The 22,385-nt window shown below is 43.1% G+C and overlaps 1 protein-coding gene across 14 annotated transcripts in view; it reads right to left on the minus strand.

Annotated features, from left to right (window-relative positions):
- The window catches only part of HIRA (histone cell cycle regulator), a 122,441-nt gene that overhangs the window by 90,042 nt on the left and 10,014 nt on the right, over positions 1-22,385 (minus strand). For 9 of the 14 annotated variants that reach the window (XR_013523539.1, XM_035266504.3, XM_078341575.1 and 6 more), the window contains exons 2-5: positions 10,657-10,719; positions 8,580-8,690; positions 7,275-7,365; positions 5,553-5,647 (exon numbers count right to left, since the gene is read on the minus strand). Coding sequence is in view for 13 of the 14 variants with exons in the window: in XM_035266504.3 (XP_035122395.2) it covers positions 5,553-5,647; positions 7,275-7,365; positions 8,580-8,690; positions 10,657-10,719 (360 nt within the window). In the remaining variant the exon portion in view is untranslated. Of the gene's footprint in view, positions 1-5,552; positions 5,648-7,274; positions 7,366-8,370; positions 8,691-10,656; positions 10,720-22,385 lie in introns of those variants that run through there. The other 5 variants (XM_078341593.1, XM_078341581.1, XM_078341591.1 and 2 more) reach the window with 3 other exon arrangements.

Genomic DNA, 22,385 nt, shown 5'->3' on the forward strand with positions numbered 1-22,385 from the left:
GTAACAAGAGCAAAACTCCATCTCAAAAATAAATAAATAAATAAATAAAATGTTTATCTCTTTAATATCTGGATTTATTTTGGTGTGTGCTGTATTTGGTGAGGATCAAAATTAATTTCTCCTCACTAACTGCTTAATAGTCACTACACCACATGTGAGGAAGAATACATTTTGTAAAGTGATGCCTCCTCTCACAACACACCAACTTCTTAGGTACACTGTAGCCTCTTTCAGTGTTACAAGTTTACCCTCAAACCCATGATGTTTCTATCACTGGAACTTTGCATGTTTTCATCTATAACATTCTTATCCTTCCAGATGTCCTTTAGAATCACTTCTGAGTAAATCCACATATATGACATAATTTTCTGCTAAACTCCCAGTTTGGAGTTTCTGTCTTCAGTCTATATAGAACCTCCTTTTTGTTGTGCATCTACACACACTGGAGACCCTCCCCTCACTTGAAGATTTACATTTCTGACCATCATTCTCATCATCATTCTTGGTGATTCCAAAAGGACGATTCATCTAACACCGAAGCTCTTTGTTTGTTAAATTCCTCTTTTCCTTCTGATGACCTTGGCTTCCACTACTTTCACCCCAGGGCCATGTCCGGAGACCTTCCATGACAAATCACTGCAATCTATCGCAATTCCAACCTTCCCACAGGCCAAGCATCAGCCCCATGCTCCTAGCTCACCCTCAGCTCCAACAGCACTCTCACACCACCAGGAGCTCTGATACACTGATGCTGCTGTCCTCCCACCACTTGCCACTCCCCAGTCCTTACCTCTCTCCTCCAGCTGAGAGCCCACCACCACTCCCCCTTTTCTTCTCCTCCATCTTCCCATGTGCCTGACAAAGCTCAGCTTGGTTCAATCAGGTCTATCCTCCCCTAGTGTTTTCTGAGTACCCTCCAATGACACCTTTGGCCCAACGACACCACGTGAATATTGTACTTGCCTGGGCCCCCAGCAGCCTCCGTACTGGCAAGCCTAGCAGTCCATCCTTGGTCCTCATTTTGCCTTTCAGCAGTATGCAACATGCTGCCTGTTCCCTTCCCTTCAAACACTCTCTCTTCTGTCTATTTTGTTGCTGTTGAGACAGGGTCTCACTATGTTGTCCAGGCCGTTCTTGAGCTACTAGCCTCAAGTGATCCTCCTGCCTCAGCTTCCCAAAGTGCTGGGATTACAGGTGTGAGCCACCATGCCTGGCTTCATTGTCTTAACTGCCCTCTCTTTCTAGCTTCTTTTGCTGAAAGGATGAGTCCAAGGCTCATCCTTGGACTCTACTCCTACCCAGAACCTCGTATTTCCAAGACTCATATTTCCAAATGTCTACACAGTACCACTTAAACCGCCAAACTTAACATATCCAAAACCAAACTCTGAAACATTTCCCTTAACAAACATTTTTGTCCCACCTGTAGACTTTCTGCTTCAGATTACAGCCACTGCATCCTTCCCACTGTTTGGACCACAGTCCAGGAAGCCATCCTGACTCCTCTGCTTATCTCATATCCCATAGTCAATGCATCAAGAAATCTGCCTCTTTTCACTTCTCACCACTTCTGTGTTATGACCCAGGTCCAAACCACCATCATCTCTCCCTATTTTGTTGGAGCGGCTCTTTTACTGGTCTCCCCAGTGTAGCCCTGAGCCCCCCACCCCTGCCATGGTAGACTCTATACTGCTATCACAGGTCTCAACTCCTGCTGAGCCTTCCTGTTCTTGCTCAAAGATGAGCCTTCATCATGGTCTTGCAGGCACACTCCCTCCCGCCCCCACCAGCTCCCAGATTCACTGGGCACACTGAGCACATGTCCATGCTCCAGGGCCTCCTTCGTACTGGCTGTCCCCTCACCACTGTCCAGTCTTCCCTCAAATGTCATCTTCTCACTGAGACCCCAGCACTCACTCACCTTCCAACTCCTCACAGGACTCTGCCCTCTGGGCTCATCTTCAAATCTCCTATACTACTCACACATCAGTCTCTTTTACAAGAACAAGACTCCTTGAGAGAAGAACAGTGCCTGGAACATGTCAGGCACTCAATAAATGTTTGCTATGTGGATGAGTAAATATTAATGTGGGAAAAAATGTATTTCATTTAGCCTTTCAATTTGTGAAGTCATTTTCTCTCTCAATGTCATTTTAGATCTTAAAACATTTATGATTTAAACCTTAGGAATCTAACTCATTTCTTGGTGAGATTACTTATTTCTGGATATTGATAACTTTTGATCCCACTATGTATAATTCTCTTTTTATCATTAGATACTCTGGCTATTACTAGCAAAAGATAAATAATTTAAAATTACTCTGTTATGAGTCCAATATAAAGACTCCTTTTATTAGTTCTAGTATTTTCCAGTGATTTATTTGTTCTAAGAGCTTTATTATCCTATGGTTTTTCTTAATATGAAATAATGTTACCTTCACTTCATTTTTGCCTTGTTTTCCAGTTTCTATTTAACTGTGTTGCAGTAATTCCAGAGCAACAAATTAAATGATAGCACACATCATTGTCTTTTCTTGATATAAACAGCAACCAGAATTAAATGTGAACTGTAATATTTGCCACTGGTTTGAAAAAGACTAAGAACTCTACCATTTTAAGGAAATAGCTTTAGGCCAGCTGTGGTGGCTTGCACCTGTAATCCCAGCCCTTTGCAAAGTGCAGATAGGAAGATCGCTTGAGCCTAAGAGTTCAAGACCAGCCTGGGCAACATAGTGAAACCCCATCTTTACAAAAAATAAACAAAATCAGCCAGGTATTGTGATGCACACCTACTCGGGAGGCTGAGGCAAGAGGATCGCCTGAGCCCAGGAGTTCAAGGCTGCAGTGAGCTGTGATTGCACCACTGCACTCTGCCTGGGTGACACAGTGAGACACAGTCTCAAAAAAAAAAAAAAAAAAAAAGGGAAAAAGAAAAGAAATATCTTTCTATGGGCATTTTTTTGAAAAAGGTCTATGGGTATTTTTTAAAAAACATTTTTATTAGGAACTGATGTTGAATTGTCTAATATTCCTTTCTAAACACCTAAGATGACTGTGGCCTTTCCTAACTTCCTAGTGTGTAAAGTTATATTGATAGATTCCCTTGTACTGCACTTTTATTACAAGTCATATTTAATCATAATGAATTACAGTTTTCAAATGTTGTATTTACTAGTATTGTTTCTGACTTTTCTATCTTCGTATTATTCTATGCTTTGTTACATTGTTACTTTTCTTAGGTTTTCCTTTTTTTTTTCTTAAGACAGAATCTAGCTCTGTCCAGGCACCTGGAGTGCAGTGGTGCAATCTCGGCTCACTGCCACCTCCATCTCCTGCCTCAGCATCCCGAGTAGCTGGGACTATAGGCATGTGCCACCATGCCCAGCTAATTTTTGCATTTTTTAGTACAGATGGGGGTTTCACCATGTTGGCCAGGATGGTCTTGATCTCTTGACCTCATGATCCACCTGCCTTAACCTCCCAAAAGTCCTAGAATTACAGGCGTGAGCCACCACTTCCAGTAGGCTTTCTTAGGTATTTTCCAGATATAACCCTGGCTTATATCTTCCTTTCAAGAATAAATATTGGTATGTTCTGTATAATTTTTCTTAAAAGCTCAAAAAAATGCATCCACAAATAATTTAGGACCAAGAAGCATTTCTGAAGACAGCCTTCCATTTCTTCATTGGTTATTATCCTGTTCAGTTTTTCCTAACTCTACGGTATCAATTATGAAAGTTTATATTTTCTAGAAAATTATTTTTTAGTATTTTGTTTAATTTTTTAGCTCAATAGTACAAACATCATATTGTAATATTTGATTTTTTTCTGCCTGAGTTAAATATTTTTGAAGATCTTTAACCTCTAATTTTGTCTAGGTTTTTTTCCTTCCCAACCCCCAAGTAAATATACCAAGTATATATGTCTCACACTTTGCTTTTCAAAGAGCCAGTTCTTTCTTATTCATTTACTTCTGCTTTTCATTGGTTTTTCTTCTTGTATGGGTCTGCCACACCTGCTACTAGGACCAGTGAGTCAGGAGGTCAACCCTACCTGTCTGGTCAAGGAGCCCCACTGGGGGGTGGGGCAGGAGAGAGAAGGCAAGGCTCTGGCTGGGCCTGAGGCTCAGGTTAGAGCCTTGCAAAAGTCCTCACTTGAGGCCCACCCCATGCTTGGGCACCCTTATAGACATGTGCACCAAGTTCCAGAGAAGCCCAACTAGACTTCGCTGTTAGTATTGTGACACAAATAAGGGCAAATTACACAGTTGTATTACCAAGCAATAACACAATGGTACTGTATCAGCTTCCACAAATGTGGACTCAATCAGTGGCCACCAAGATAGGTTTGTTCTCCTTTAAACCATCTACAGAGAATCTGCTAAGCATACACTGCCAATGGATTACAGCTGATGCCAACCTCTCACTCCTGCCCTATCTTCTCCCAGAGCTCCAGGCTCAATTCCAAGGTTTCTTGACATTTCCACCCCTACCCCTCAAGCTAGGGGCACCCCTTTCTGAACTGGTATATGTCCCCATAAGCCTGCTGTCCTTAGGGTCTCAGCAGAGGTTACCTCTGACTATCTAGGCACCCAGCCAGGAATCTATCTCATACCTCCCTGTGTCCTATCCTAAGTATTCCCAAATCAATCTCCTCTTCTCTACCTCAATTATCACAGGCCTAGCTCAGGCCCTGACAGTGTCCATCTGAACCACTGAAAGAACCTCCACTTCTCTGAGCTGTCACATGACCTCTCTGTTGTGCTTCAAAGCTTTTAATGGGTGCCTATCTCTTCCATGATAAGGTATACCCTCAGTAACAAGGAGCACAACCTTTCCATGATCCAACCCTGGCCCATCTGACCAGCCTCACCTTGTGCTGCTCCTTGCCTTGTCTATAAAGATCCAGCCATAGTAAAATGCCTCCAAATCCCCATTCACAACAAGACTTTCTCACTTATGTGGTACCTCCTGCCTGGAAAATCCTTTGGTCCATACCTGGACTGGATCACAGTCTCCTGAGTCAAGTCTAAATTGCATTCAACCTGATATACTTGTCATCTGAGTGTATAGTGCATGGGCAACCTTCCCCCTCTAAATTTATAAAATGTGCTTCTTTCCATACCAAGTTTACTTAAAACACATTGCAAACATACTCAAGGTCAAGCTGAGAATCTTTTCAGTGGGCATCTGTGAGGTGATTCCTGGGGAATAAACAAAGTGTGCTTACGGACTTAATGATCCACTGATGAAGGTATTGATTCTGTTCAGCAGGACAAACAGCAGAACATGGCAAGTTCTACATTAAAGATATAAACATATACCCCATGAGGGCACGAGTGGGGAGACTGAATGCAGCTGGAGACAGGTAGTGGAGCCGGTGACTGCAGAGATCTTAAGGAACAGGCAGGGTGTGACTGACTGTGATGGGGAGGGACAGTCCAGACACAGGGCTGCTTTAAGGACCAAACAGTCCCCCAGGGGATGTGGTGGTGCTGCTGATCTGACCCAGGTATCAGGGGCCCACCCACCCCAACAGGAAGCCCAACTCACCGCCTGAATGATTCCGGAGGATGGAGACACACCGCCACTGCTCCACATTGGCAAGCTTACCACTGGAGCCGAACACAGTGCTGGGGCCGATGTACCTGTGTGAAAAAGGGGCCAAAGAGGCACTCACGGAGTGCTCTGGGCACTGCACAGAAATGTTTCCTGCAGCCAGCTTATCAGGGCAGACAGAACAAAACAAAAACAAACAAAATCTGGAAAGCAATGAGTTGCTGAATAAAAGGGGCTGATTAGGTAAATTATGATCCATGCACTTGATGAAATACTACATAGCCATTACAAATCTTGCATGGGAAAATGTTCACAATAAGTGAAAGAAGCAGGCCACAGGACATCACATACAATATTATACCACTTATGTAAAGGAAAAAACCATATGACATGGATAGCATCTGCGCATGGAAAATGGATCAGAAGGACACACATCCCAAAATGATAAAATATTAACTGTAGCTTTTTTTTTTTTTTTTTGGGACAGTCTCACTCTGTCGCCTAGGCTGGAGTGCAGTGGCACAATCTCAGCTGACTGCAACCTCCGCCTCCCAGGTTCATCAGGCAATTCTCCTGTCTCAGCCTCCTGAGTAGCTGGGATTACAGGCATGCATCACCACGCCCAGCTAATTTTTTTGAACTTTTTTTCAGTAGAGATGGGGTGTCACTACATTGGTCAGGGTGGTCTTGAACTCCTGACCTTGTGATCCACCCACCTCGGCCTCCCAAAGTGCTGAGATTACAGGCGTGAGCCAAAACGGGCCAACTCTAGCTTTCTTTAGGTGGTATGATAATGAGGGATATTTTTTCTTTTGTATTTTTAGTTTTCTAAATTGTATACTAAATGTTATTTATGTTGGCTATTTAAAGAAACAAAATCAACAGTATTTTATTTTTAAGCATCTCACAATGTATCAAATGGCTTTGACATCTGAGGCAGAGAAACCACATGATCTACAGCCCCCATTAAAGGAGCCAGAGGAACATCAGTCACCTGGAGCCTGGTGGAGGCAATGCTGACACACCGATGCTCAGAGCGTCTGTTAACACCCTTTGCTCTTGCAGAGTTCCTCACGAATCCACAGAAACAGTGTGTGCTGAGACAGCCAACTAGGCTGAAGAGACAGTCTCTGCCTCTGCTCTGGAAGCCACAGCCCCAGGGCCACTCTTGGTGAGCAATGGTCCAGGGTCTAGTGCCCCAGCCTAACTGGCCCAGAGACCTGGGAGCAATTTTCCAGGTGATGGTTAGCTCATTTTGATAGGAGAGCAGGGACTGCCCCAGGTGGAGTCCCAGAGAGAATAAAGTAATGGCAAAAAGGTTTTTTTTTTTGCCATTACTCTGGATTCCCTGCCCCAGATCCCACCAGAGCACCCTGACTTTAATCATTTTGTATATTGGGCTTCCATGTGAAATTTCATTTGAAAAAACAAAACCAACGAAGCCACTCACATCAGTGCTAGAAGAGATTAGCCCTTCCTTTTCAGGTCGGAGCCTGGAGTCCTGTGACAGGGCAGCTGACTAGGTCACCAGGCAGGTCCATGGTCTCCTGAATCCCTTGTCAGGCTCCACCTGCTCCTGACCTACATGCACTTCCTGCTACTCATGAGGTTAGGGCTATGGGAACTTCAGTGACAGGGTGAGGAAAGGCGACTTTAATAAAGACCAGCAAAGAAGCTTCTAAAAATAAAATGTGAAGAAAGGAAAATGATGCTTACGTAGCCCGCTTCCACACCATAATCAGTTTGTCATCTCCCCCAGAAGCTAAATACATCCCACTGTTTGACCACCGCACACAGTTCACACATGCTGGGAAGAAAAAAAAATAGGGTGATGAAAATCCAATAGTCATGCCCATTTGCTTTATGTAGAGTTTGGCAAGATGTAAAGGGTTTATAAAAATCTAATCTATCTAATCTATTTAAGGCTTCTAGTGTGTGAGAGTCCCAGAAAAACAATTCAGTTTAAGCACTAACCTACTTGTGCTATAAAAACAAATTACCAGAACAGTCTGGAGGGGGAAAATACACATTATCTGAGGATCGTTAGTGCTGAATGACATAGTCAATAGAAGGCTTATTTCCAAGAAAATCAAAAATGATAACCAAATCTCATTATTTCAAAAGGGCCATCTATTGATGAGACATATTTCTGAGTAGAGATTATTCTCAAAAACAGAGTATGTGCTAAAAAGGGTCAGATATTTTTTTCTAGAATTTTCAGGTGAGCAGTCTGTTACAGAGTATAAAACTCTGACTTCATCTCATCTGTCAAAAGCCAGCCCTTTCACATTCGGGTTTTCCAAATTTGCCAGCACTGCAGATTGATTGACTCTGTGCTTATAAGCTAAGATCAGCAGAAATTCCCCCAGGCCCCTAATGGGCCAGAGCCTCCAAGAGCACTCACAGCTTGGCCTTTGGGATACCTGAAAGATGGCTATCAAAGTTGTAGCCACTACATGGCTTGTAAGTAACTTCTGCTCCAGGTCTGAAGACACTGAGAAGCATGTTAAGAGGACAAGAACACACAGAGCAAAGGAAGGAGCTGACGTCCGAAGGACAGTGACTATTCACTGAGCATCTCAGGGGTGGGAAACTAAGGCACTATAGCAGGAAAGGAAACCATGACACTGTCTGATGGCCAAAAGGGTCCCCTGGCAGAGAGCCTCAGAGTGACAAAGTGCCAACCTAGATGTTTTGGCAAATTGTCTCTTGTACACCCTTCCCCAGAACCCTACTGTGTCCAGGTCGCTGGCCCCAAAGCCCCATGGAATCAGGCAGTAACGACTCATGAGCAGGAAATCACCAGAGGTACCTGCAGACTGTCCAAAGATGGTTCTGTGGGCGGGCCGAGTCTTCTGCCGAATAACTCACCCAGGTGTGCAGCCAACATCTGTGCCTTCAGACAGCAGGCCGAGGGGAGTTACCGCCGCACGGGGCCTTATCTTTCTAATTACAAACACATGTGCTAACCTTGGGCACTCTGCCAACAAGCAAAGCCTGCAAAGGGCCACTCTGTAATACCTAAGTGATTGTCCATCTGGCAAAGCATCTTGGGAATATTTTCATCCTTCTCATCATCCTCCTGGAGGACTGGAGACATATTCCAGATCACAACCTTCCCAGAATCCTGCCCTGGAACGAAGGAGCAGAAATGTGCAAGGAGTAGAAATTTGATATTAATATTTAACGTCAAATTAAATATTATAGGAGAAGTCCTCACTTAGCTTCCATAAATCATAATTAACTAGATCTAAGGAGACTGAATTTAAATTACTAATTTAAGTTACAGAAAAGATGATAAGTACTCATGGGGACCAAACAAAGTGGATTTAGCAGTCAGCAGAAGTCAACCTGACTTTATGAAAAGAACTCTGAACTAACAATAAGGAGGGAACTGAGCTCTGGTCTGGCCTCTAACATGAGGAGAAGGGAAAGTCAGTGTCGCAGGACCTTTTCCAATCTGTGTATACTCTAAAAAGCAAACAGAAAAGCACACCCTAGTGGGGCTTCCCTCCCTTTCCAGGTGCCGCCTGGAATCCAGGCTGTTCCAGAGCTAACTGTTTTGAAACCTAAATGTACCCTGAACACAGGAAAAAGGGCTCATTATCTTGTTATCTACCCTTTGCAGTTACCCACAGACAAGAGACCAATCAAAAGAGGGTATGGCTCCTATGGTCATGAGTTGATGTATTGCCAGCTGAAAAATATACCCATGCCTTTTAGTAATTTCTTTTTTTTTTGAGATGGAGTCTCGCTCTGTCTCCAAGGTTAGAGTGTAGTGGCGCAATCTCGGCTCACTGCAACCTCTGCCTCCCAGGTTTAAGTGATTTTCCTCAGCCTTCCGAGTAGCTGGGATTACAGACACATACCACAACACCCAGCTAATTTCTGTATTTTTAGTAGAGGCGGGGTTTTGCGATGTTCGCCAGGCTGATCTCAAACTCCTGACCTGCCTTGGCCTCCTAAAGTGTTGGGATTACAGGCATGAACCACTGCGCCTGGCCTTAGTAAGGATTTCTAAGTTTTCCATCACTGATATCTAAAAAAGTTTAGCCCCTCAGTTAATTTTCTATTATAATGGGGCCAAATCCAATGAACATGCCAAAATTACCATGAAGCATGTTTGAAACTGCCACTTGGCCAATATATAAAAATATTTCCTAAACCAAGGTGGTAAAATGTGTATCTTCTGGGAACAGGCACAAACCCTCTGATTCCTCCAGCTAAGTCCATGTGTTCTCTCTCATATGCTGCACCTCCTCCTCTCCAGTACAATCCACAGCATGAAAGAAGGAGAGAAAGGCTTCCCTGTCCACAGCTTCCCTGCATTCCCTTCCAGCTCCACTCTGGGTAGAAGCATCTGCTGGAAACTCACCCTGCAGCACCTGGCCTGAGGACATAGAGCTCACAAAGGCACTATCTAAGTGTTGCCTGGGGAGGCCCTGCTCTGGGGTAAAGATGCCAGGGGGCTGGGCTCTGTGGAAAGCTATATTGTGTTACTATATATACATCTTGGTGTCCTGGCATGAAGAACAGCTCTTATCTTTCCAAACAGAACCATGCAATGTTGCAAAAGATGCTGGCTGAAGCACAAGAGCAATACTAGGAATAACATTTTCTAATGGTATGGGCTTTACTTGTCCACGGTATACACGGTATACTTTCGCTTTAACCCAGCTGAATTCCTTTGACCAGAAAATGGGCCTAATAATTACATGATTGCTTTAGAAGCTTAAACCACCTCCCCCCCAACCCCCCACATTCCCTTTTTTCAGAAGAGAAAAATGCTGACAAAGCCCTTGCTTCTGGGGCTGGGCTCTGCCCACTGGACCACCTCCCACTCTCCATGCTCAATATACTTGGAGATACAAACTGATTTTAATATTAACTCAATAAACAGAAATTACAATGATAAACCTGCTGCCAAAATATTTACAGAGTGCACACTAAAGCCATAAAAGGATTTTCAGTGTGGTTGTGATGCTATTTAAAGTGTACGTAATTGTACAAGTATTCCCTCTACAGCTAAATGGAGAGCAGGAGAAAAGCGAGGTGTCAGGGCTGTTAAGCTTTTCCTTTCTTTATTCCATAAACATACCTTGTCCTCCAGTTGCAAACTTGGTCCCGTCAGGGTGAATATCAACTGAAAAAATAGGCTTGCCTGGAAACAAAAAAAGCCATACAATATCTAAATTAGCTTTTATTCACTGAAGCGTATCAAAGTCAAAAATTTAAAATATTGGTTATCTAAGTAACATCTCTAATTTCTGCACTTAGGACAAAATAAGAGACTACATATATTACCTGTAAGTAAGGGTTGACTGCTCTAAAGGATTCAGTTAAAGTCTAAACTGCTAGAAGATTCTCGAAACATTAGACGGCCAAAAGTCCAATAGTGGGAGAAAGCATTCCATCACTGAGAAAGGCTGAGCCCACAGGATGCCTGGGCATTTGTCTGCCATCTTGCAGGGATTTGTGTTTGTAAAGGCTATGAGCTGTTCATAATTAAAGTTCTGAGTCACAGGTACGTAGTGAAAAGAGAACACAGCTATAACTCCAGACATCTCCCTACTGTACAGATCTGTACTTGACTGGCAGCCTGGACAGAAGGAGCACTATTTGTCTTTTCCAACTGGCTGGCGGACAGCTGAGCAGGACCACAACTGGTCCTGCAACCAAGGAGCACTGCTTGACTTGTCATACTTCTGCTTCCAGACAGCCCTCTTGTATGTTTGTGGTGTGAAGTTCACATAAAGCCTGCCATCTCGGCATCTCCTGTGGCTGAACCTCCTCCACAGCCTGTATTCTATGTTAAATTAGCTGTTCAATTCCTCCAGGAGAAAGGACTGTGGCTATTAATTCTGAGAAGCCCCAAAGGGCCCAGTATGGGCCTACGCTTGCACTAGGAGCCCCTGAACTAGCTGGCTGGCTGGATGGGTGGATTGGACGGGCAAAAGCACTGTAGGAACTTGAAACCCAGTAGACCACAGAAGGGACTCATGCCTGGTGGGCATTTGTCCAGCTCCCTGCTTCTAGGCCAAAGGTACAGGAGTTACAAGTGGCATGTCAGTTGCTGTTAAGTTCATCACCACACCTTCAGCCTCTAGCATAGTTCTCAGTGCATGATAGCACAGTAAAATTTTGTTCAGTGACAAAGGAGATACATGACAATCAACTGAGCATCAACAATCGCTGATATAGACAAAGGGCTTGTTGCCAAGAGTGTCTTAATTGAACATGTTCTGTCTCTGTCACCCAAGAGGAGGCAATGTGGACACAGAATGAGAGTCACCAGCTCTAGAATCACTCAGCAAGCACTGAGGTCAGGGGTGTGTGGGCAGGCAGTGGCTGCCTGAGAATTGTGAAGTCCTGCTAGGGCTCCCATGAAAGTGTTGAAAATCAAATGCTGGTGCCCAAAAGGCAATGCCCAGCATGGGACCCAGGCAGCACCCAGCTGTGAAGAGCCACAATCATGCAGTCAAATCAACCATGAGCTTGAGAGAAAATACACTTTCTTTCTTACTGGTCATTATGTAGTATAGGTTGAGTATACCTTATCTGAAACACCTGGGATCCATTTTAACCAAAGGGAAATGACAAAAGCAATGTTGCTCCAGTTTTAGGCGTAAGCCTAAAGAGTTTAGCAGTTCAACTTTTGCTCTCTGGCGAAATCTAGTTGCCATGTGAGAAGCCCAAATACCCTGAGACTACGATGTTTTGAAGAGGCCCAAGGCGGCCATACATAGAGCGTCGAAAAGCCCAGACAAGTGAGAATCAAGGCCCCAGACACAGGCCTGGTGAGGTGTTCTATCCCCAAGCTATTTGAGCCATCCCAGCAGATTCCATAGAGCCAAGATGAGCTGGACCTGCTACATCCCGACAAGCTGTAGAATTATGAGCAAATAATAAAGTTGTTATTGTTTTAAGTCAGCAAATTTAGGGGTTTGTCATATAAGAGATGACCCAAAATGCCAATTCATTTGCTTTTCTGCTTGAGCCAACTTAAGCTGGGCGTTTGTCATTTTGACAAAAAATGTTCTAGATGACAGCCTCAGTCTTGATAGGCAATCAGGATGGAACATTCCCCTCCCATTGGAGTACTTTTCAGTTCCAGGTGTCTGTGAGATGTTGTATGATATCAGTCCCTTCAAGAAGCACATGAGAAACCCTTACCTGCAAGTCACAGGTCCCCCAACTACCCAAGACCACACGCAAGGTGAGCAAGGCCACCCTGAAGGCTCAGCTGCACAAGTATCAAGTAGAGCCCATGCACTTTAGATCATGCCCACTCACAGCATCAACTGCATGTTGTCTCCCCTAGTCTCTGCAGATTTCTACTATGGGCCAGGCATTAGGCTAAGCAATGAGAAAGCAAAGATACATAATCATACAACTCCCCTAGTAAGATGTTCAATGAGGGACACTTCACAAGTAGAAAGCCACCAGACTCAGCCTGGGGCTTCCTGCAGAAATAATAACTGAATTGGGTCTCAAAGGTTGAGTAGGAGTTAGCCAGAAGATTGGGTGAGGGAGAGGAATTTCATGCTGAGGGGATGCACAGCAAAGAATCAAGAAATAGGCTGATGTGCTGCTGCAGAGCAGAGTGCAGGTATAGAGTGTGAGACAAAAGGGGAGACAAAGATGGCCAGGGCTCAGCAAGCATCAGTAAGGAGCTCAGACATTTCTCTAAAGGTACTTCTGAGGCAGGGCAATGCCAAGGTCACATTCACATTCTGGCTCCACAAAAGCAGTGTGGAAAATGGGGGTGGGGGCCTCATAGCTCCAGGGGAAGGCAGGGATGGAGGCTGCCAACAGGTTAGGGTTTTGGCATTAAACATCCTGGGCTGAATCTTCAGCCTTTCCACTTACAAGTTACAAAGCATTAAGGAAATTATTTAATCTCCTCTAACACTTGTTTCTTAATCTGCAAAAATGTGGAGGACACATTCACCATCACAAACACCTTGTGAGACATATTAAGATGCTGCGTCACATTACTTCTAAGATGCATCCATTTCACATGATCAGGACATACCTTGGTGGAAGGTGTGCCTGGTTCACTGGCACCATGTTTCCTTTCTTACTGCTGTGCAGGAGATTATATGAAATATGATAGGGGACTTACACAGACACCAGTGCAGTGCTGGCTCCCCACTTCCTCATAGCACTAGGCCTTTCAGTCCCAAGAAAAGCAGTCACTCACATTCCATCAGTGGGAATAAACCTCTTCTAAAGGGCTCTCTGAGGTGGAGCTGAGGAAAGGGACCTTCTGGCTGACCTAGTTAGAGAACTCTTCCTGTGGCACAGCATAATGACAAAGATGAATTCCCAACTACCTCCAGTGTCTGGCCTTTCTTTATAACAGAGACAGAGAGAAAAGACAAATTAACACACCCTAGACTCCAGAGACACCAAGCAATCACCTATCCTTAGATCAACCCCAGATCAGAATGTTGTCCCTGCACAGCCAACACAAAGCCAATATAGTCACCCACTGTTTACTGTCTGGAGGTTTGCTGATTTGACAACAGCAGCATAAATGCTTTCCATCTGGAAGGGAATAAAGAATACATTAAGGAAGCTGGGATTATGACAGGGCATGCTGAGGTAGAATCGTACCCTCCTTCACACCAGGGGAAGATTCCTAGAGGAGGCCTAAACAGGGGAACTTAAACTCTGAGCAGAGAAAGGTGGCCGGAGGCAAAGCAGAGAGGGCACAATGCAGAACAGCTTGCCCTTCTCTCTCAGCAGTCCCACAGACCTTTGGTTTTGCTCCAAAAAGTCTCTGGGCTTTTATACTATGATAGTTCTTGGATAGAGGTGATTGGAACACATGTGCATATGTCCTTTTGGAATGAAGCTTGGGAAAGTTGAGGGCTTTTTCCAGTGAATGTTGCTCCTGGGAACACTTTTCCCACACTGCCCAACAGAACTTGGTTTTAACCAATGTTGACAAATTTAGAACTAAAAATGAGAAAATGTTCAAAACATTTATTATATATAACAGTTACAAAACAATATTAAAACATAAGGTGGGGGCTGGCACAGTGGCTCACGTCTATAATCCCAGCACTTTGGGAGGCTGAGGCAGGTGGATCACTTGAGGTCAGGAGTTCGAGACCAGCCTGGCCAACATGGCACAGCATTGTACTCCAGCCTGGGAGACAGAGTGAGACTCTGTCTCAAGGGAAAAAAAAAAAAAAAAAAAAAAAAAAAAAAAAAAAAATATATATATATATATATATATATATATATATATAATGGGTGCAAACAACACAATCTTTTTTTTTTTTGAGACAGAGTCTCACTCTGTCACTTAGGCTGGAGTGCAGTGGTGTGATCTCAGCTCACTGCAACCTCCGCCTCCCAAGTTCAAGTGATTCTCCTGCCTCAGCCTCCCGAGTAGCTGAGACTACAGGTGTGCACCACAACGCCTGGCTAATTTTTGTATTTTTAGTAGAGACCGGTTTTGCCATGTTGACCAGGCTGGTCTCAAGTGATCCATCTGCCTCCACCTCCCAAAGTGCTAGAATTACAAGCTTGAGCCACCCCATGCAGCCACTAACAATATAATCTCAAATGTAGAAAACCCTAAAGATTCCACAAAAAAAAAACTGTTAGTGCTAATAAATGGATTCAGCAAAGTTGCAGATACAAAATCAACAAACAAAAGACAGTTGCACTTCTGTACACCAACAATGAACAATCTGAAAGAAAAATTAAGAAACCAATTCAATTTACAACAGAATGAAATCAATAAAATTCGTAGGAATAAACTTAGCCAAGGAGGTGAAGACTTGTACACTGAAACTATAAAACATTGCCGAAGGAAATCAAAGACACAATTACATAAAAAGACATCATGTGGCCGGGCGCGGTGGCTCAAGCCTGTAATTCCAGCACTTTGGGAGGCCGAGGCAGGTGGATCACGAGGTCAAGAGATCGAGAACATCCTGGTCAACATGGTGAAACCCCGTCTCTATTAAAAATACAAAAAATTAGCTGAGCATGGTGGCTCGTGCCTGTAATCCCAGCTACTCAGGAGGCTGAGGCAGGAGAATTGCCTGAACCCAGGAGGCGGAGGTTGTAGTGAACCAAGATTGTGCCATTGCACTCCAGCCTGGGTAACAAGAGCGAAACTCCGTCTCAAAAAAAAAAAAAAAAGACATCATGTATGTGTTCATGGACTAGAAGATTTAATAACTTTAAGATGTCAAAACTACTAAAAGTGATGTCGGTTTAATGCAATCCCTGTGAAAATCCCAATGGCATTTTCTGCAGGAAAAAAAAAAAAATCCATCCTAAAATTCACATGGAGTCTTAAGGGACATTGAAAAGTCAAAAGAACCTTCAAAAAGTACAAAGTACTGTAGCACAAAGCTACAGTAATCTGAACAGTGTAGTACAGACATAGATAGATACCTAGAACAACAGAATACAGGGCCCAGAAATAAACCCTTGTGTATATGGTCAAATGATTTTGACAAGGGTGCCAAAACTGTTCAACGGAGAAAGAACAGTCTCTTTTACAAATGATGCTGGGAGAACTACACATGCAAAACAATAAAGTTGGATTCCTATATCTCATACCAGATACAATTAACTCAAAATGAATCAAAGAACTGCATATATACCTTAGAAGGAAACATAGGGGGAAAGCTTCACAAGATTGGATTTGGCAGTAATTTCTTTTTCTTCTTTCTTTCTCTTTTTTTTTTTTTTTTTGAGAAGGAGTCTCGCATTGTCACCCAGGCTGGAGTGCAATACTGCGAACGAACTTGGTTCACTGCAACCTCTGCCTCCTGGGTTCATGCAATTCTCCTGCCTCAGCCTCTCAAGTAGCTGAGATTACAGATGCACACCACCACACCCAGCTATTTTTTTTTTTTGTATTTTTAATAGAGATGGAGTTTCACTACATTGACCAGACTGGTCTCGAACTCCTGACCTCATGATCCGCCTGCCTCGGCCTCCCAAAGTGCTAGAATCATAGGCATGAGCCACTGCATCCAGCTTTTTTTTTTTTGAGACAGCACCTCATTCTGTCATCTAGGCTGTGGTACAGTGGTGTGATCTCCGCTTACTGCAACCTTGACCTCCCAGGCTCAAGCAATCCTCCCACCTCAGTCCCCTGAGTCGCTGGGACTACAGGTGTGCACCAACATGCCTGGCTAACTTTTGTATTTTTTGTAGAGTTGGAGTTTCACCATGTTGCCCAGGCTGGTTTCAAACTTCTGAGCTCAAGCAATCTGCTGCTTTGATCTCCCAAAGTGCTAAGCTTACAGGTGTGCGCCACTGAACCTGACCATGGATTTGGCAATAATTTCTTAAGATATGAGACCAAAGGCAAAGGCAACAAAAGAATAAACAGAACTTTATCAAAATTAAAAACTTTTGTACATCAAGGAAAAATATCAACAGACTAAAAAGGCAATCCATAGGATGGGAGAAATATCTGCAAATTACACATCTGATAAGGGATTAATGTCCAGAATATATAGAGAAATCCTAAAACTCAACAACAAAACTTCTCAACAACCTGACTCAAAATGGGGGAAATAACTTGAACAGTCATTTCTCCAAAGAAGATATACAAATGAGGCGTGGTGCAGTGGTTCACATCTGTAATCCCAGCACTTTGGGAGGCTGAGGCGAGTGGATCACCTGAGGTCAGGAATACAAGACCAGCCTGGCCAACATGGTAAAACCCCGTCTCTTCTAAAAATACAAAAATTAGCTAAGCATGGTGGTGGGTGCCTGTAATCCCAGCTGCTCGGGAGGCTGAGGCAGGAGAATTGCCTGAACCCAGGAGGCGGAGGTTGTGGTGAGCCGAGATCGCGCCATTGCACTCCAGCCTGGGTAACAAGAGCGAAACTCCGTCTCAAAAAAAAAAAAAAAAATATATATGTATATATATATAATTACCATATGATCTGGCAAGTCTACTTCTGGGTATATAACGGAAAGAAAGAAGAATTTTGGGCTGCGTGCAGTGGCTCACGCCTGTAATCCCAGCACTTTGGGAGGCTGAGGCAGGTGGATCACCTGAGGTCAGGAGTTCAAAATCAGCCTGGCCAACATGGAGAAACCCTGTCTGTACTAAAAATACAAAAATTAGCCAGGTGTGGTGGGGGGCACCCAGCTACTTGGGAGGCTGAGGCAGGAGAATTGCCTGAACCTGGGAGGTAGAGGTTGCAGTGAGCCGAGATCGTGCCATTGCACTCCAGCCTGGGCAACAGAGTGAGACTCTGTCTCAAAAAAAAAAAAAAAAAAAAAAAAAAAAAAAAAAGAAAGAAAGAAGGGTCTTGAAGAGCTATTTGTATACCCATGTTCATAGCAGCATTATTCACTACAGCTAAGAGGTGGAAGCACCCAAGTGTCCGTTGACCAATAAATGAATGAATAAAATGTGGTATATCCATACAATGGAATATTATTTAGTCTTAAAAAGGAAAGTATTTCTGATGCACATTACAATGCGGATGAACCTCAAAGACATTACAGTAAGTGAAATAAGCCAGTCAAAAAAAGACAAATATTGTATGATTCCACTTAGATGAGCTATCTATGAATAGTCAAATTCATAGAAACACACAGCAGAATGGTGGTTGGCAGGGTCTGAATTGAGGGGAAAATAGGGAGTTGTTGCTTAACTGGTATGGAGTTTAGCAAGATGAAAAAGTTCCATAGATTGGCTGCACAATAATGTGAATTGTGACACTACGGAATTACATAGTTAAAAATGTTTAATATAGTAAATTTTATATTGTGTGCATTTGACCACAATTTAAAAAATGCTAATAAAATATAAACAAAACCAAAAATAAAAACAAATAAAGTGAGGGAGTGTAGGAGGGAGGTGGGTGTAATTATAAAAATTGTTGGAACTGTTCAGCATCTTCACTGCAGTGGCAGACACATGAAAAAGCACAGGTGACAAAATTGTGTAGAACAAAACATGCACATGCACAAATAAGTACAAATAAAACTGGGGAAATATGAATATAATAGGTAGCATATGTCAATGTCAGCTATAGTTTAGCAAAATGTTACCATTGGGAGAAACTGGGCAAAGGGCACAAGGGCCTTCTTAGTATTTCATACAATTGGGTATGCAACTATAATCATCTCAATAAGAAACATACACATAGCCTATTTTTAAAAAACAATATATACGTGTATATACTAATATATAAGGCAGCAGAAATACATATCCAAATACCAGTGGTAGGTCATAATAAAATTGATTCTTTTCATGTTCAGGTTACAATATGCACACTCTATAACCAACTATCCCTCTGGAGAAACTCATCAGCCAAACACACTAATATGACCTATATACAAGTAACTACTATGGCTGACAATAAATACTTGTTGCTATTGAATGGCTGGAGAAAGCTCATGGCAGACACCTCACTATGATCTCTATAATGATCTGATCTTTCCACCAAACCTGCTCTACCCACTGTCTGGCCCAACACGGTTAAGGCCAGACCTTGAGAAGAGAAACCTACAATCCCTGCACAATGGCCACCCCACCCCGCCATGACTTTTCTGACCTAATCTCCTACTAACCCTCACCATCACTGGTCTTACTCTTTTCTTGGACTGTACCAGGTGCACTTCTATCTTGGGCTTTGCACTGCTCTTCCTTGCCTCCTTCAAGTCTTTGCTCAATGTCACCCTCTCATTGAGGCCTACCTTAACAACTCTACTTACAAGAATTATTTCCCCAACGTGGCACAACAAATACCCTTAGTCCTGATCTATTTTTTTTTTCTCAGAAATTTCTTATATATAATTTCCTTTATTGTGTTTCTGTCTGCTCTACCCACTAGAATGTAAATTCCAGCTCTTTTGTCTGTTTTATTCACTGATTCATTCCCAGGACCCAGAGCTGTGGTTTGGCACATAACAGGCACAAGAATAAATACTTGTTGCTGTTGAATGGCTGGAGAAAGCTCACGGCAGAAGTGCTACATTCAAACACACCTTCAGTATCACTGGTGTAACAATCTTTGGAAGGCAGGCTCCTGATCTGCTGTGGGGATTCAAATTTCGCCAGCTGCTTGCAGGTGGGAAGCTCACCCTTGGTTGGTTCACAGAGCCATCTGCTGCTGTTATCTCTACCACTTTTGACCACAAATACTTATTCCCATCTTCTCTAGTAAGCACGAGACAATGACATCTCATAGGTGTCAGATGTCTCAGAGACTGAAAACATAGCACAGGAAGGAAGTTGTTGCCACCATACAACCATTTTGTGTGTGTATGTGTGTGTGTGTTTGCCACAAACTAAAGTGGAAAAAAAGTCACAAGTATATCATTTAGGAGACCTTAATCACTTCTCCTGAAGCATCTGTCTTTGAGATTGGGCACGGTAGCTCACTCCTGTAATCCCAGTACTTTGGGAGGCAAAGGCAGGCAGATCACCTGCTCAGAGGAATTCAAGACCCCCTTAGGCAACATGGTAAACCCCAACTCTACAAATTAAAAACAAAAATTAGCCATGAGTGGTGGTGCATACATGTAGTCCCAGCTACTCAGGAGGCTGAGGCGGGAGAATCTATTGAGCCAGGGAGGTCAAGGCTGCAGTGAGCTGTGATCGCACCACTGCACTCCAGCCTGGGCAACAGAAAGAAACTGTCCAAAAAAACAAAGAAACAAAAAAAAACCACACACACACACACAAACAAAATACAAAAATAAAAAAGTTTTGATAAAAGGCATTTTTGTTTCTTTACACTTCTTTCCCCTCTCATTTTGCAGAACAGGGGTATTGCCTAAAAGCTATCTGCTCAGGAGGATTGCTTGAGCCCAGGAGTTCAAGGCTGCAGTGAACTATGGTCATGCCATTCTATCCTGGTGACAAAGTAAGACCTTGTCTCTTAAAAGTTATCTGCAAGGGTATGATGTATATTATTCAGGTGATGGTTACACTAAAAGCCCAAAACTTCACCACTAAGCAACATAGCCATGTAACAAAACGGCACTTATATTCCTTAAATTTAACAACAAAAAGTTATCTGCAAAATGTACTCCTAAAATTCTAGTCCCTTCCACTTACTTCTATTAGAAAATTAAAAGCTACATTTCCATAGGAGGAAAATCTGTTAGCTCAACAAAAACTGCAATTAAGACAACAAACCTACAAGACTAATTAAGCGAAAAATGCACAGCAGGCCAAGCATGGTAGCTCATGCCTATAATCCCAGCACTTTGGGAGGCAGAGGCAGGTGGATCACCTGAGGTCAGTAGTTCAAGACCAGCCTGGCCAACACAGTGAAACCTCATCTTTACTAAAAATACAAAAAAACTAGCTGGGCATGGAGCACATGCCTATAATCCCAGCTACACGGAAGGCCGAGGCAGGAGAATTGCTTGAACTCCAGAGGCAGAGACTGTAGTGAGCCAAGGTTGCGCCATTGCGCTCCAGCCTGGGCAACAAGAGCAAAACTCTGACTCAAAAAAAAAAAAAAAAAAAAATGCACAGCAACATTTTAGCTATTCCAGTTATCTGTACAATGCAAGGTCTGTAAGGGAGGCTACACATCAAAAACATTGGATTTGCTTTGGTGACTGATGGGGATTTGGCTAAAGTCTTAAAAAAATTCAGACACTTAAAAACTAAAACTAAAAAACTAAAAAAAAAAAAACCATGAAAATTCAGACTTGTATAATGTGCACACACTAAATGTGTTATCTAAAATCACAGTCACTCAGTTGTTTTTTTTTTTCCCAAATGGTCTGAAAGACCACATTAAAAGTTTTAATAATGTGTTTTTCTTTGTGTGGTTTTAAATTTTTCCTATGGACTTTCACAGTCTTACTGATCTCATTAGACAGCAACTCTGCCCTGACACTGGAACTCATCTTTCTGTTCTATCTTATCTCTTTTGTTCGTGCGTGTGTGTGTGTGTGTGTGTGTGTGATGGAGTCTCGCTCTGTCAGCCAGGCTGGAGTGCAGTAACTCGACCTCAGCTCACTGCAACCTCCTTCTCCCAGGTTCAAGCAATTCTCCTGCCTCAGCCTCCTGAGGAGCTGGGACTACAGGCACACGCCACCACACCCAGCTAATTTTTGTATTTTTAGTAGAGACAGGGTTTTGCCATGTTGGCTAGGATGGTTTCAACCTCCTGACCTCAAGTGATCTGCCTCCCTTGGCCTCCTAAAGTGCTGGGATTACAGGCATTAGCCACCATGCCCAGCCTGTTCTCTCTTATCTCATACCCCATATTTGACCCTGTTGACCCTACCTTCCCAACATATCCATAACCCAAACTTTCTGGGAGATGCAAATGTTCCTTATCTTTATCAGGGAAGAGGTTACAAAGTACATTAATTTGTCAAAATTCAACACATTATACATTTAAGGTCTGGATCTTTATTATGTAAATTATACCTAAAAATAATGTGTATTTTGTATATAATACACACATATACATATTAATACATACATGTATTACATGAACACACACACACACAGTCTCCCCACTAGCTCCAACCATTTCTTACCATCACAGCCATCACCATCCTTATCCAGACCATCTCTCTTGCTTGGATTACTACCAGTAGCTAGCGTTACAACTGGTCTCCTGGCTTCTCCCTCCTCCTGACCCCCCACAACCAAATTAGTCTCCATGCAACAGTCAGAAAGACCTCTAAAAGCCACATCAGACCACAGTAGTCCTCTGATCCCCTTGCAGTGAGAATCAAGGCCTAGTAGCCTACTAGACTCTCTCAGTCGGTTATTCACTCTCTGGCCACCACTCTCAGAGCCCTTGCCTTGCTCCAATCACAATGACATCCCTGCTACTGCTCAAACCC

The sequence above is a fragment of the Callithrix jacchus genome, chromosome 1 (assembly GCF_049354715.1).
Source record: "Callithrix jacchus isolate 240 chromosome 1, calJac240_pri, whole genome shotgun sequence".
In the NCBI taxonomy this organism is placed as follows: Eukaryota; Metazoa; Chordata; class Mammalia; order Primates; family Cebidae; genus Callithrix; species Callithrix jacchus.